Source organism: Natrix helvetica (genome assembly GCF_964273705.1).
Source record: "Natrix helvetica genome assembly, chromosome: 12".
NCBI lineage: Eukaryota > Metazoa > Chordata > Lepidosauria > Squamata > Natricidae > Natrix > Natrix helvetica.
Genome location: NC_138556.1, coordinates 18,395,296 through 18,411,701, shown reverse-complemented (window position 1 = coordinate 18,411,701; position 16,406 = coordinate 18,395,296). Strand labels below are relative to the sequence as shown.

Sequence of the window (16,406 nt, the reverse complement as noted above, 5' to 3'; positions counted from 1 at the left end):
TGACACATCTTTAAAGGTTCAGATGACTGACTTTCATGTTTAATGAATAAAAGAAATCATAATAATAGACAGTGGCCGAAAAAAGTGACTATGTGCCCTGTTACGCTGCTAAAAAAACATCCCATGCTCATTTGTGCAAAGGCACCGGAAACCAGATTCAACTTTTACTACCGAACGGAATGACTATCAAATTAAACTTTACAATTTGGCATCAACTGTTCAAAGCGAATGGAGAGCTGCGTTTCGAGTTCTTCGAGGACTGACAGCTTACTTAGTGTTTAGGAAGACCAAGCGGTAGAACACAAGGATGGGAACCATTTCTTATCCAGTATTTGTTCTTTTTATTATTCGGGTCAAATTCTCCAAGCCACTGCGGCTGCGCGACAATAAATAACAATAACTTACTTTGGTTTGCAAAGGCTGAGAAAGAACCACACACCTTCCATGATCCATAAGATAATTTAACACTGGCAATGGGGGAGGGAGGGAGGTGTGGAGTTTGATTTGGACAGGACACACACACAAGTCCTGCTGGGATTTTTCCAGCAATCATACGGGCTCAGAAGGAGAGAAAGAGAGTGAGAAAAGGGGAGAAATTCTCCTCTTTTGGGACCACCAAAGGAACAGAAGGGGGAAAATGTTCCAGCTTTTTCCAGGGAAGAGAGAAGCCGCAAGAGAGTTGGCGATGGGCCTCCAGAACTGGTTGAGATGAAGGCAACGGATGTCTGCGTGGATCTACACCGTTCCACGTTGAGTTGAGTCCTTCCATGGAGGAAAAAGAACAAGAGAATGGAGGGAAAGCCATCTTCTAGAAACGACAAGAACGGGATCTGAAGCTCCTTCGAATAAAATCCAGAAATATTTGAGAGGGGAATGGGGAGGCCAGAATTCCTGGGAAGTTTAACTCCTTTTCCCTCTCCGTGTTTGGCAAAGTCAGAGGAATCCTGGAAGACTTCCAGACACGGATGGACCGACCGACCGACAGAAGTCGAGATGGAGCCGGGTTTTTAAATAAAGAGAATAATTTAACACGTTGTGTTGGCTTAGCGCTCAAGTTCTCATGCAGGAAGCAAAATAGGCATGCGGAAGAGTCCTCGGAGGTCAGGCATTCCAAAGACCCTCTCACGTTTCCACCGGGCTAGGAACCATGCTGTTGGGGGTATCAGGGAGCTGGGACGATAGAGAGGTGACATCGCTACCCGAGGAGTTGCCTAAGGAGCCGGATTCAGAAATGGAGAGCTGTGGATGGATTTTGAAAAAAAGGAACAAGATGGGGAGAGATGAGTTAGAAAAATGGGACAAACAGCCTCAATGGGTAAAAATCAGGAGTCTTCAGACAGGATATACTCTATTTTAGTACAGGTTCCCCTTGCACACATACATGCTAGCCGTTCCTGACTCTAGGGGGCGGTGCTCATCTCCATTTCAAAGCCAAAGAGCCAGCGCTGTCCGAAGACGTCTCCGTGGTCATGTGGCCGGCATGACTAAACCCCGAAGGCGCACAGAACGCTGTTACCTTCCTACCAAAGGTGGTTCCTATTTTTCTACTTGCATTTGTTACATGCTTTCGAACTGCTAGGTTGGCAGAAGCTGGGACAAGTCAAGGGAGCTCACTCCGTTACACGGTGCTAGGGATTCGAACCGCTGAACTGTCGACCTTTCTGATCAACAAGCTCAGACTCTTAGCCACTGAGCCAAAGCTGTCAACTGATTTCTCCCATCCAGAGAAACATGGCATTTTGTAGAATCAAGGGTTAAGGTAGCCCTCGACTTAAAACAATTTATTTAGTGACCGTTCAAAGTTACAACGGCAGTGAAAAAAATTGACTTGTGACCATTTTTCACACTTACAACCTTTGCCACATCCACATGTTCATGTGATCAAAATTCAGCTGCTTAGCAACTGGTTCATATTTATGAAGACAGAAGCTGGGACAAGTCACAAGAGCTCACTCATTTACGCAGCGCTAGGGATTCGAACCGCCGAACTGCCAACCTTTCTGATCGACAAGCTCAGCGACTGCATACAGCAGCTTTTTAGGCTTTGACAACCAGGCCAAGAGATTTTTAATAGACCCGTCGTGAGATGGGCAGCAAATATGTTTACTAAATAAATAAATGTTCCCCCCACCACCTGGCAAAGGAATAGAAATCCCCCCCATGTCTTCCTGACATTGAAGCCGAGTAGATTTTTGCAGCCAATTCAGATGTCAATTTTGGCAGCTGGACTGAAGCTGCATCCAAACCCACAGGCTTGGCCCCACTTAAGGGATTATTCATCCATTTTTTGGGTTTGCCCAAGACACCAAATCCTAACTTATCACACTTCACACAACATCTATCTGGGAGGGTCTCTCTCACCCACACATATGCCAAAGTCCACGCTAGAAGCCAAGCCAACTTCACATGATCTGGGAAGAGGTGGAGACCTAGAGGTGCAGGTTAAGCTAAGCCAGCTGTGTGGCCTAGTGGTGGGAACCTCCTTTGCCTAACAAGTCCCACATTCTGCAGTTCAGCAGTTCGAATCCCTAGTGCCCCCGTAACAGAGTGAGCTCCCGTTACTTGTCCCAGCTTTTGCCAACGTAGCAGTTCGAAAGCGCGAAAAAAATGCAAGTAGAAAAATAGGAACCACCTTTGGTGGGAAGGGAGATGTGTTCAGACAGTGCTGGCTCTTTGGCTTTGAAACGGAGATGAGCACCGCCCCCTAGAGTCGGGAATGACTAGCACACATGTCTAAGGGGAACTTTTACCTTTATTCTGATTTGTAAGACACCTGCCATGCACCAGAGACCTTCCATGCATGTTTTGCAAAAGGATATTTTCTTGCTGTCAGCTTGCTTTGTGTCAGGTGTGCCATTACACCATTGCCCTCAATCCTGGACATTTTTCTCCAACATCATACATACCAGAACCAAGTTATTAAAATATTTATTTTTGTACCATCAGCCCCAATTAAAGGCTAGTCTCTCTCTCCCTCTCTCTCTTTCTCCATTTGTCTCTCACTTTCTCTTTCTCTCTGTCTCTCTGTCTCTCTCTCTCTTTCTCCTTTTCTCATCCACACCCAAAGCTAGGCCAGCTCTCTTTCTCTCCCTCTCCTTACGCAGCCAATCTTTTGTCAAATATTTTGCATTCGAGGTCATTCCGCAAGCCGTATTTTACGACGCTTTTGTCTTCCCAGATGCAATTGAAGGGGTGGGGGAAAATGTCCTTCCCAGGGCTGGGCTCCATAGTTCAAATGCACAGCCTTGGGATTTTGGGGGGGTGGGGATTTTTGAGGGAAGAGGAGAGAGACAGCATTGATGGAGGGGAGGGCAGAATCCTTCCATATAGTATTCTCCACTTTTCTTAACAAAGAATCCAGGGAGGTGACTGATGCAGGCAGAGATACCAGGGCACCAGCCCTAGGGATGAGTGGGGATGATTAAGGTGGCAATGCAACAAAAGGCACCTTCCCACCCACCCCTGCCCTCCCTGCCCTCCAGTTATGGGGTGGATTCTCAGGCTCTTACCAGTTGCTGGAAGGCGGGCTGATCCAAGTCGCTCTGCAGAGCGAAATTGCTGAGAGCTTTCCACGGTGGCTGGTACGTCTGCACCTCTACCGCACTGCCTTGCACGGTGCTGTCGTGGCGGATGGGGCTGCCAGCAACCAACGGGGTGCCAGTTAAGCCCTGCAAACTCTTGGGGGAAGACCGGAAGGGAGAAAGTTGGAGAAGAAAAGGTCAGCTAGAATGCAGCCGAATCTGCTTCGGGTCAACGATGATCCCACCTTCTCTGCCATTTGTTTTCAGCTTTCATTTGGCCCCTGTTTCTAGATGGCATATTGGGGGAAGCTTGGGGGGCTTTTGGGGGGGTCTCTTTAATAAGAAATTAAAGCAGCTATCTCTTTGCTGTCACCTAAGCCCAACACCCCGGCTGTGGAATTAATGGTGAATGTCCCACCGTAGCTGCAGAGAATGGGACCAGAAAAGGGAGAGGCTTAAAAAATCAGCCCTGGCCACATCTTGCAATCCACAACTCTATGGAGGGAGGTGCAGGGATAACTGGCCACTTAGCACTGAGAACTCTTGACATGGTCAGGGGTATTCTCAATGGTGGGCAGAGTTTTCTGGCAGCCGATAAATGATCGGCCAATGAGGGAGGTTATTGTCATTATTCTTATTAATTCATAATGCCCTTGATTAGAAAAAGAAGCCACAAAAGAGAGAGATTTTCTTCTAAAGGACTCTCCAGTTCTTTATGTATGCAGAAGTACATCAAAGTGCTGAACAGCCACATCTCTATGGAGAAAGAATCCTCTGATTACTTTTAATTAGCTTGAGGAACTAGAAAATTATTTCGAGGGGTGGAATTTTTTTTAGAAATCCTCACAAACTGAATAAGCTAAATGCCAATGTCTGTCTGTCTGTCTGTCTGTCATCTATCTATCTATCTATCCATCCATCCATCCATCATCTATCTGTCCCTCTATCTGTATCTGTCTGTCTGTCTGTCTGTCTGTCCATCTGTCTGTCTGTCTATCTATCTATCTATCTATCTATCTATCTATCTATCTATCATCTATCTATCTATCTCTATCATCTATCTATCTATCTATCTATCTATCTATCTATCTATCTATCATCTATCTATTATCTATCTATCTATCTATCTATCTATCTATCTATCTATATCTATCTATCTATCATCTATCCGTCTGCCTGTCTTTCTGTCTATCATCTATCTGTCTGTCTATCTATAATCTATCCATCCATCCAGGGCCGGATTTAGATGAAAAGAGGCCCTAGGCTATTCCACTTATGGGGCCCTTTCACCTCCCATTTTTAAGTTTGTAAATTACATGAGAGATAATAAAATACATTATTACTGTGATATATATCAATATATTAAATGAAACATGTTGTAATTGGTACTAACCTTTATAAAAAATGTGGCACGGATAATAAATAAAAATAAAAGGCCCCTCTTGATCTTGAGGCCCTAGGCTGGAGCCTAGTTAGCCTATAGGAAAATCGCCCCTGGATCCATCCATTATCTATCTATCTATCATCTATCTATCTATCTATCTATCTATCATCTATCTATCTATCTATCTATCTATCTATCTATCTATCTATTTATCATCTCTCTCTCTCTCTCTCTCTCTATCTATCTATCTATCTATCTATCTATCACCTATCCATCCATCCATCCCTCTCGATATCATTTCCAAACAGGAAGAAGTAAAAAAAAAAACTAAATATGCCAAAACTAAAAGCCAAGACCCCCCCCTGCCCCCTCCCAAAGGGGACAGAGCTCTGACTGTGCAAGTCGCCATCTTGCCTTTTCTGACTCCTTCTGGGAAGAATTGGAATTAATTTTTAAGATGCCGGAAGACTCCCTCACCCACCCACTCCGCCCTGCTATCAGACAGCTGCTCCACTCCATCAGCCATCGATGGCAGGGAGTACATTCAATCCTCTGATTTACGGAATCAATCAAAGTAATTTGATTCTGATAAATGAGGAAGAGAATACGCCCCCCCCTCCGGCCAAGAGCCAGTCCCACCTATTTTCCCCCTTCTGCTTTCACCCCCCCCCCATTCCCTTTTTCACTCCCCATCTGGTGCAACCATGATGGTTTTCAGCAAAGCAGCTCAGAACATCTGGAAGGCAGGCTGAAATGTGCCTTCTGCAGAATTTACAGCAGAGATCAAATAACTTTGAGCAGAAGGGAAAAACAGCAAACAAAACCGCAGCTAAGCTATCCATATTTTTGGGAAGTCCTTCTAAAACAACAACAACCAAACATTAAAAATTTGGCTTGCTTTAAAAACAGTCCCCCCCAAAATCAGGCATACTTGAAACAATCCCTTTACTTTTCCATAGATGAAATAAATATAAAGAAGATATCGCAGCTGCTTTTGGGCAGATGTTTTTAGAAATAAGTTCGACAAATCCTTCTGGCTATTGTTGTGTTGTTGTTGTTGTTGTTGTTGTTGTTGTTGTTGTTGCCACCATTATCTTCCTGCCTTTCCCTGCAGACAGACAGACTGACTCACATAGAGATCTCCTACACAAGACACTATTGATCTTGAGTCCGGGGGGGGGGGGATATCAATATTGCTTAAATATCACCTGGCAGACAGCCGCAAATAAAAATAGATATTATTGCTGCGCTTAAGAGCCTGATGGTGGAGAACTCTTTGCGGTGCAATGCTAGGTATGGGAAACTAGGTGCTTAGGTTCCAAAGAGGAACTGCACCTACTTTTAGGTACTGAGTAGATTTGCACCCTGAGCAAAGCAGAAGGTGTACTAGGTCACTGTACATAAAGCCATTGCCTTGGAGTCTATGGTGCAACGTAGGGCTACCATATCTGGACTGTGAAGGTCTTAGATTTTGGAATCCTGACGTGGTCGCCTCAAATCTACGGGGCTTACTCCAGATCGGTGGGACTGGTTGATGCCCCCACCCCCACCCCAGGGAATTGAGATCCAAAGAAGCCCTGATCCTGAGAATTTCCCTTAATGGATTAATCTCCTCTCCCTGGCAAAACACACGTTGATGCCAGGGGAACCTTCCTGCCACTTGAAATTCCCTTCATTGCCCCCCTGAAAGTTACACCCCCCCCCCAAAAAAAAACCAGGACTCCCTACAGAGAGAGAGAAATGAGAGAGAAAGAGAGATCAGAGAGGAGAGAGAAACCTACTGGCATTATGGGAATTTTACTTCCGAGAGTCTGGGAGAGGGGATCCGGCTGGCATTATGGGAATTGTAGTTCTGCGAGCCTGGGAATGGGAAATCCTTCAGCATTATGGGAAATGTAGTCCTGAGAGCCTGGCAAGGGGGATTCCACTGGCATTATGGGAACTGTAGTCCTGAGAGTCGGAGGTGGGGGAAGGAAGGAACCCACCAGATTCAGGGGCATGGCTGGCTCGCTCCTGGGCTGGGGCACTCTCGCTCCCCATGCCAGCGGGGAGAGAGGAGAGCGGGAGAGGCGCTTTGGCCCGGCTCGGCTCGGCTCGGCTGGCCCACTTACTGCTTTGTCGCTGTGCTGCTGCTGTTGCTGCAGCTGTTTCATGAGGATGGACTTCTTCTTGTCTTTGCAGCGCTTGTTCTGAAACCAGACGCGGATCACGCGCGGGCTCAGGCCGGTCATCTCCACCAGCTGCTCCTTCATCAGCGCGTCCGGCCGCGGGTTGGCCGCGTAGCAGGTGCGCAGCGTGTGAAGCTGCTTCTCGTTCAGCACCGTCCGGACCCGTGTCGTCTTCTCCGCCTGCTTGTGCACGTGAGGACGCAGGGAGGGCTGCCGCCCGGGCACCGCGTCTGCGGAGAGAAGGAAGGGAGGAGAGGGAGGGTCCAGGCCGGCGTGAAAACGAGGCGGCGGGGAGGGAGGGCGAGGCGTCCCCTAGAAAGAGGGGCGCAGAAGCCCAACACCCCCCCCCAGCAAAGGGGAGCCCCTCCCATCCCATATGTTTTTGGAGAATATTTTCTATCCCCATGTTAATCTGCGGTGGCCAGGATAGCGACCCCCTTTTCCTCCAGAGGCCAAGGCGTCGGGGGGACCCCTTTATTTCCCCAACGACAACCCTGCGAGGTAGGCCACCAGGTCTAAAGTCACTGAAGGCACCTCTCCTGCTGAAGACTTTTTGCATCATTGGTCCTCTCGGCCTTAATCCCCGCTGCTTTGCGAACCTAACCAGGGGCCTAATCATAATTTAGTGGTCATTAAACACGCCCTAGGTCGCCCAGTGCCGCTTGACAGCGAGATGAGCCGCAAATAAATCGAATAAACAATAAAATAAAACCATTCTGATGTTGACGTTCAGGGGGGTTTCTTCGTTTTGCTGGGCAGGCAGCAATGAGGCAGAAAAACGCACAATTGTCCTGTCTCCATCTGGGCGGGGGTGTTTGTGGGGGGAGCAGCTCGTCCTAAAAACGGGGCGCAGAAAATAGGACCCATTTTATTCGAAATACGGAGGGGCGGCTGAGCAGCACAAGCGATCCGGCAGTGCCCGGCAGAACGAACTGGGGAAGCCGTCGGAAAACCGACGATTCGCCCGTGGGAATGGGACGGGAGAAACTTAAATTGCCTCCCATTTCATTGCTTCCAAACAAGAAAGGAAAAAGAAGATTGAAACTCAGAGAAAAAAACCAATTCGAGAAATGTTGGTTGTTTCCCCAGCGCAATAAAATGCGTCTACCCTAAAAGCGAAAGTAAACTTTCCCTTTTCTCCAAGAGAAAGGAAGTTACTTTCTTTTTTTGGGACCTGTAGAATTGGACACACACACACACACCAATTCTAAATTCCCTCCCAACCCCCAAAAAATAAAATAAAAAATCTTTCCCCAGCAGGAAAACTGACTGGGGCTGTTCAACTTTTGAGATGCAAACGGATTTGGTGATATCTCCTGCAAAAACCCGAGTCCAACCTGTGAAGCGGGGATCCTGGCATATTACCCGCCTCGGGATGGTCCCACGGCACAGGTCGGATCCAAAAATCCAAGGGTGGGGGAGGTTGAAAGGCCGTGTGGGAGCCCCCACGCAAAAAAAAAAAAATCCATTTTTTCTTGGGATTAATTCTCCGTCCCTATCTGGAAGAGAGACTTGCGGGTTGTTTATAATTATAAATGATTATTATAATTATTGTTGTTGTTGTTGTTGTTATTCCTCTCAAAATAGGTCCCTCCCCCCACCCATTTCCAATCCTTCTGACATTTCATTTTTATTATTTTATTTTATTGCTAACTTTTCCAATGTTCAACCTCAGGAGCCTCGCAAAGGCCCTGCGGAATTCCAGAATCTTTTCTTTTTCGGTCGGTTTTTAAAATCAGAAACGCCAACTGATTTAAAACATTCATTTAGGAGAAATAGCGACTGGGCCGCGAGGAGCGAATGCGAAAAGAACCAGTCGAAGTCGAAACGTTTTTGAAAGAAAACCGAAAAAGAGAATTTTGGCCTGCTTAATTTCTTTCTTTTTTTTTAAATCACCCGTAAAAAATCGCCGTGCCGTGCAATCGTGAGCGCCTGCACGGGTGGTAATTCTCACACGCGCATAGGCGCATCCTTGTCCGCTAGGAACGAGTTGTGTGCGTGATTTAAACATTTCTCCCCCCCACCCAATGAATCGCGCGTGATTCCAGGCCCGCGAAGGAGCTGTGGTTAACTTCGCTCAACGCGCCGCTGCAGCGCATCGACCCACTTCGGCACGGAGGAGACCCCCGGCTGGTTCCCCAATTCCTCTCAAGCCCCCTCCTCCCCCTAACCCCCCACCTGGCTCTTTGCAAAGCTCGTTTCTCGATTATCCCTCGCAGGTTTTTTCCGTGAATCACCCACCCACCCCCGGGCCTTCGCGGGGCGGAATTAAGGCCGCGCGCGTTTAAAACACGGATCTTGCAAGGCGTCCCGCTGCGGCTCCACTCCGCAAACACGTTTTATTTTTTAAAAAATGCATAAATTGTCATTTATTTTAATTAAATTTAATTAATTCTAAATCAACGGCTTCGTGGCCCACCCGGATTTCGGTAGGGAAAAGAATCCGAGCTCGGCTGGGTTCGTTTTCAGCCAGATTCACCTGGTGGGAAGTTTCTCTCAATTGGGGACGGAAGGACGCGGAGGCGCCTGGGGAGCCCCGGCTGCAAGGACGCTGGGGACGCGGGGAGTTTCCTTCCGAGTAAAACCTGCGAGGTTTTAGGCCTGCGGGGGTAAATTTATCCAGGGAAAAGAGGCCCTTAGATAGAAGAACGGAGAATCTAATCCTGGGCAAAGGGATCTTTGAGGTTAGGAGAAAGAGGAAAGATGGCATTTCCTTCCCTTTTTCCTTTCCTTCCTTTTTCCTTCCCTGCTCTTCCCTTCCCTTCCCTTCCCTTCTTTTTCCTTTCTTCCTTTCCCTTCCTTTCCCTTTTTCTTTCTCTCCCTTCTCTTTCCTTCTTTTTCCGTCCCCTCCCTTCTCTTTCCTTCCCTTCTTTTTCCTTCTCTTTCCTTCCCTTCTTTTTCCTTCCTCCCTTCCTTTCGTTCCCTTTCTCTTTCCCTCCCGTTCCCCTTCCTTCTAATCCCTTTTAATATTTTTTCTCTTTCTCCCCCTTTCTTTTTTCTCTTTTTATTTTCTCTTTTCCTCCTTGCCTCCTCCCCGCCAATCGATTTTCAAGATTCCCGTTTGGCCTCCAACACCATAAAGGCGCGCGTGGGACGGAGAAGCAGAGGGCAAAACAGGTAAAGGTGTGCACAGGTGAGATGCAGCAATTGAAACCACAGAACAAGCCACACAGTGACATTTGGGCTGGCTTGGCAGGGGCAGATTTGGGCTTGGGGAAAGAGATAAAATGTGTCAGAGCAGATTTAATCAGGATCCACACTAGTTTTATTTTAGGATCGTCTTCTTAGTGAGGGTCAGTGGAGGGGGGATTCCTGGGGACCCCTCTCCACACCCGGAAGTTCCCGGTATTCTTTTGTTTGGAGGCAATCGGGAGATTTCAGTCCAAGAAACGACATTTGAGGCTAAGCCAGGGATCTACCAAACACCCCCCTCCCACACACACACACCGTTATTTTGACATTGGGAGTAGGACCTGCTTTCTATTAACTCATTAAGTTAATAGTGACTTAACTTAAGGGCGTTCGCTGCTGCACCTCCTTGTGAGTCCCATCTGTTTTACAAAAACCCACGTATATTTTGGCAAGAACATTTTGGAAGAGAAGGGGAGTGGAAAAGAATCAGGGTGGGGGAGGAGGGAGAGAGTGGAGGGTCTAGGGCAGTGCTTCTCAACCTTGGCGACTTTACGTCCTGTGGACTTCAACTCCCAGAATTCCCCAGCCGGAGTTGAAGTCCACAGGACTTAAAGTCGCCAAGGTTGAGAACCACTGATTCTAGGGGATTTCCCTGAGGTGAGAGTTTCAAAAATTAGGACTTCCTGGCTAGCCCTGAACAGGCAAAGGGCCAGGCCTTCTGCTGTCCTCTGCCCCAGATGCCAATCTTTCCCCCTTTCCTTGAACCCAGGGCCAGCATCTGGGTTAGGAATGGTGGGAGTTAGTTAGGCAGCACAGCCGGAAGGTGCTCAGTAAAGAGGCTGCCCCAAACATGCCCAGGACCTGTGGATTAAAATTAAAATCTCTAGTTATTTCCTCTCTTCCTCCTAACCTCTGACATAGCTACGTGGCCTTTTTCAATTTAGAGCACCTTAAAAAGTGCCCTAACCAGTGAGAGCAGCCGAGCTATGATTGATCCCCCAGAAACGGTGAAAGTCCTGTGAAAAAGACTCTTCCCCCACCCCAACAGAATGAGATGGGGAGGGGGACACAGACCCAAGCCCTCGGAGGAGATATGGAGTTGTTGATACAGGGAGGGCTGGAGGGAGGATGGAGCAGAAAATGCAGAGAAAGGGAGGGAGATTTGGGAAGGGAGAGGAATGATTGTGTGTGTGAGAGGGGGGGGGGAGAGAAACAGATTGGGAGGGAAGGAGGGAGAGAGGGAGGAAAGAAAGAAGGAATGAATAAAGGGGAGAGAAGAGGGAGGAAGGGAAGGGAAAGGGAGGGAGGGAGGAAAAAAGGAAAGAGAAGAGGGGAGGGAGGGGAGGAGGGAGGAAAAGAGGGAGGAAAGAAAGAAGGAAGGAATAAAGGGGAGAGAAGAGCAAGGGAAGGGAAGGGAAGAAGGAAGGAAGGAAGGAAGGAAGGAAGGAAGGAAGGAAGGAAGGAAGGAAGGAAGGAAGGAAGGAAGGAAGGAAGAAGTGGTGCGAACTGAATGAGATTCGGCCGGGCTGGAGGCTTACCTGGGAGTTGGAGGTGTCCCGGCCTGGCGCCCTGCAGGTGTCCGGGGCTGCGCGGGGGGCTCTCGGCCGAGCCGGCGCCGTCGAGCAGGAGGCTGTGGTCGGCGCGGCAGAGCAGCTCGTGGTCGCGCAGCGAGAACTCGTCCCCGGGCAGGAGCTGCCGGCTGCAGACGGAGCATCGGAAGCACTCCAGGTGGTAGACGTGGTCGCGGGCGCGCATGACCAGGTCGCTGCTGCTGAAGCCGCCCGCGCACTTGGCGCACTTGATGCCGAAGAGCCTGCGGAGCCAGCGGCGGGAGGGAGGCGGTCAAGCAAGCGCCCGGCCCGGCCCGGCCCGGCCCTGGAAGCTCCTCGCAGGCCGAGCCCGAAGCCCCCCGAGCCCCCAAGGAGCTCCGCGGACGGACATTTGGCTAACGGCAGCTAAACAAAGGAGGGAATTAAGAAACCCGCTCCCTCAATCACCAACAGAGCTTTCTATTATTGTTATTATTATTCATAATAATAGTAATAATAATAGTAATATGAATATGATTCTCATCCAGGGCCTTTTTCCTTTTCATCTGCCCAAGAAACTGCGGATTCCTTTCTTTTCTAAATAAACTCCCTCGAAATCAGTGGGATTAATGTCCGAATAAGTATACGCCCCCCTCCCGCCTCAGGATTTGTGCACAGGTGTGTGCCCGCGTGCAAGGAATTCCCCCCCCAAGTCTATAAGGAAGCAGGTGTGCATTAAGTGCGTTGAGCGGGTGTGCATTAAGTGAGTGGATCTGTGCGTGTGCAAGAATTTTACAGACAGGCCTGTGGGTGTGCCAGGACTTGTGCCCCCATTGTATAGAAGGCAAGTTGATACGCCTGTGTTTGTGCAAGGGTTCCCCAACTATTTTTCAGAGAGGCATGTAGTGGAGTGGAATGAAAAGCATCGGTCCATGCGTGTGTGTGTTGGTGCAAGAGTTCCCCAAGGGCTCTACCGAGAGGGAAAGTGAGCGTGCAAAAGTTTGTGTCTATGTTATAAAGGGCTACGCGTGTCTGGGCAAGGGATCCTCCCTCTCCCTGAATTACACAGTAAGGCCTCCAGGTGAGCGTTGTCCATAGTCCGTGTGTGTGTGTGTGTGTGTGTGTGTTTGTCCCGGGGGGGGGGAGAGGAGGGGGAGTGACAAAGGTTTCCCTTCTCCTGCCAAGGCGACTCGAACTTCCCGCCATCAGGGCTTCAAAAAAGCCCACGCGCCTCGCTCCACCTTCGGCCACCCGCCTTAAATTCCACCCCCACCAAAAGAAAACTCCTACTAAACGCTGGAGGGGGGGGAGCAAGGGAAGAGGGAGGCGAGACAAGGACCAAACCCCCAAACTCCACCAACCCCAAGAAGCCAGGAGGCCAAGAGCCCCAAGCTGAGGGGGTCGCCCGCGGAAAGCCCCCAGGAGAAGCTTCAAAATAAAGGGGAGCCCCCTCTCCCTCCCTCTCCCCCCTCCCGCGTGGAAAGGAAGAGGGGGGGTCTGTTCTACCTGATGTAATCTCTTTTACAGTAAGTTTTGCCATCGCGCACGAAGCAAGTACACGTCTCGTCCAGGTACTGGCTACAATCCGCGCACTTCAGACACGCCGCGTGCCACTCCAGGTCCGGCGAGACCTTGAGGATGTACTGGTCGTGGATTTCGCTCCCGCAGCCCACGCACGTGGCGATCCCGGGTTTCTCTGCCGGGGGAGGGGAGGGAAAAGCAGCAAAGGACACTTCAGGACAACTTCGCAACGGGTTGGGCCGAAGGAAAGGGACCGCGCCCCTCTGAAGCCCCGGCTGGCAGGAGAGCCCCCAAGGGGTCGCCGAATCCTCCCCCCCAAAAAACCAAGGGAAGACGGAGGAAGGAAAAAGCAGCGGGAGGGAAGTGTTTGGGCAGCCGTTTTTCCACATCGCCCCGTTTCCCAGATAGGTTGAGAATTATTTTAGAGATGATTTACAGATTGATTTTTTTTAGATGAAAAGATGCAGGAGAAAAAAAAAGAGCATCGACTCTCATTATCTTCATCATCTTTTCCTTGGACACTTTCTGGCGAGGTGCTCAATTATTCCGGGCAATAAAGGCCAATTAATAACATTAAAGGAAGAAATATAGAGATGTAGGAAAATCCCTTTCTGCGAGGCACAAGCGATTGCAACCCACTTTAAATTAACTTCCCCATTAGCAGGAGGAGGAGGAGGATAGTAATAATAATAATTTGTGATGCATTTTTGAAGGTTCAGTTGGCTGAGTTTCATGTTTAATGAATAAAGTTAATAATAATAATAATAATAATAATAATAATAATAATAATAACAACAACAACAACAACAACAAGGTAATAATGATGATAATGATGATGATAATATTGATGATAATGATAATAATAATAATGCATTATTGAAGGTGCAGTTGGCTGAGTTTCATGTTTAATGAATAGAGTATATAATAATAATCGCCACCTAAATGGACCATCAGCGCCGGTCAATGATTTCTGATACATTTTAAAATGTCCAGTTGACTGAGGTTCATGTTTAATGAATAAAAGAAATAATAATAATAATAATAATAATAATAATAATAATAATAATAATAATAATAATAATAATAATAATAATAATTGGAGGAAGAAATAGTAGGTAATAGCAATACTTAAAGAGCTACTTAGAAACATGGACATTTTGAATTTATCAGACCCTGAATATTCTGACTGCAAAAAAAAAAAAAAGCCACCTTATTCGGAACTGCCTGCATCCTCAGACGTTACTTTAACAGGTCCTTGATTAGGACTGGAATTGTTCCGTTTTTACCAGTCCCAGACTGTGAATCGAATTGCGATGAAATCTTAAATAATAATAATAACCATCATCGTCTCTAACTCCATCCAACATCCACAGCTGCCTATCCCAGGCCCTTGGAAAGGACTCACTAGCTACACAAAAATCCCAAATCCAGGCTGAACATCTGGCCGACTGTGCGACGAACCAAAATAATCATATTCATAAATCTTCTTTTCGCACCTTCTCCCTCTCCCTCTTTCTCTCTCTCTCTCTTCTCACCAAGCGCTCCATCCAAAGCACCCCCTTCTTTTCCAAAGACATCCTTGCGCGCCCTCTCCTCCCCGTGCGCCCCAAATCTTCCCAGCGCGGGGTCTGAGCGGAGGGGGGGGATTTTTTTAAAAACGAGACTTACTTTTCGTGTGATCCCCCATCGCACCTCCAAAAGGGGAAGGAAAAATAATATCCACCATGCAGAAGGAGATGCGGGGAAACGTTGTGATGCAGAAAGAAAGAAAAAAGAAGGGGGAGGAAGGAGGAATAAAAATAATAATAATGATAATAATAAAAGAGGGGGGGGGGCGTCTCCGGCCGCTGCTCTGCTCCAGCCTAAACTCCCGCAGCCCGGCCGGAGAGCAGAAAGAGTGTCCCATACGCAGCATGACGTCAGCACAGCGCGGACCACCCACCCAGCCCCCGAAAGGAGGGGAGGGGGAGGACCAGGAGGAGGGGGTGACGTCACAGAGAGCGGCACGGCAGCCCACGCAGGCGATTGGCCGAGGCGGCGGCGACGGGAGCCCATTGGCCCAAGGCGAACAATGGAACGCAGAACGTTGGGTCCCGGACAGAAGGCGCTGGGCTGCGGGAGTGGGGGGGGGGGTGCGCCTGTCTTCTCCGCTGCTGCTGCTGCTGCTGCTTGCAGCGGCGGCGACTTCAGCGGGCTTTGCACAGCGGGCGAGAGGGGTGGGTGGGCGCAGCTGTCCGGTTCCTTGGAGGGGAGCTTTGGTTGGAAAGCAGAGCCTCCCCTCGCCCTGTCTCCGTCCTTTGCAGAAGGGCTTCGGGGCGTGGGAAAAACGCAGCGGGGGGGGGACTCTTGTTGCAATGTTGCAATAAATAATAATTATTGAGGATGATGGGGATGAAGAGGAGGAGGACAACTATGGGGTCCTTGGTGCTTTCTGAGCTTGGTTGTTTCCTTGCAGACATTTCATTACCCAACTAGCTAACATCATCAGTGCTAGTAGGGTGAGGATGGGTAGGAAGAGAGAGAGGAGGAGGAAGAGGAGGAGGAAGAGGCCATCCAATCGTCTGGTTTAGCATTCCTGACTCCGCAGAGATAACCTTACAGCACCAGTCACGATCGCCCCCATTTCTGGGGGTTCCGCTTAATAAATTAATTGCTTTCCTTCCCCAGCAAATACTCCGAGCGCGGCCCGATCCCGCTTTACCCAGAGTGGGTGGGAGAGGATCGCATCCGAAATACGAGATTGCAAATTTCTATTTTAGCGCCGTCTTCGGCGCGCTTCCTTGGCCTCCTGGAAGTTTAGCTTGCTCGCTAGTAAGTAGATCCACGCTCTTTCTACCCAACCGAGAGATTCCTTACTTTTTGAGTAAACCGAGGGGAAACCGTGCTGGAAAGGAAACGTCGCGCATCCCTCTGTCGCCAAATCCGAGCCTTCTGTAAATTTCATTTTCGGTTTTTGACCGTTCCTAGTCCTCATCCTTCTGCCCAAACTTGTCCTCTCAACTTTATTCATTTCTTGCAAGGTCTTTTAAAAAGAAAAAGAAAACCGCAGGAGCTGCGTTTTATGGTTGCCACGGGCGCGAAAGCTTAACCATCTGTTGGTCGCGTTGTTTTTTCAAAGTCGATCCCACCAGCGATCGCCTCGGTTTTCTTC

At 48.7% G+C, this 16,406-nt stretch overlaps 1 protein-coding gene across 1 annotated transcript; it reads right to left on the bottom strand.

Annotated features, from left to right (window-relative positions):
* Positions 1-331: 331 nt before the first annotated feature.
* ISL2 (ISL LIM homeobox 2) lies at positions 332-15,005 on the bottom strand. Its single transcript, XM_081965179.1, has 6 exons — positions 14,924-15,005; positions 13,241-13,430; positions 11,744-12,018; positions 7,017-7,303; positions 3,510-3,677; positions 332-1,239 (listed from the first exon to the last, which is right to left on the bottom strand). Exons 1-6 carry the CDS (start codon positions 14,979-14,981, stop codon positions 1,123-1,125), a joined length of 1,095 nt encoding a protein of 364 aa, XP_081821305.1. The 5' UTR covers positions 14,982-15,005; the 3' UTR covers positions 332-1,122.
* Positions 15,006-16,406: the final 1,401 nt, after the last annotated feature.

What these genes read in the sequence shown, in the direction of transcription:
- ISL2 (XM_081965179.1), bottom strand. Translation starts at nt 14,981, where the DNA reads ATGGTGGATATTATTTTTCCTTCCCCTTTTGGAGGTGCGATGGGGGAT. An exon ending in AGCAGCACAGCGACAAAGCA is followed by an intron (nt 3,678 to 7,016) that starts GTAAGTGGGCCA and finishes TCTTCCCCCAAG; the next exon opens with AGTTTGCAGGGCTTAACTGG. An exon ending in AGCCCGCCTTCCAGCAACTG is followed by an intron (nt 1,240 to 3,509) that starts GTAAGAGCCTGA and finishes ATCCATCCACAG; the next exon opens with CTCTCCATTTCTGAATCCGG.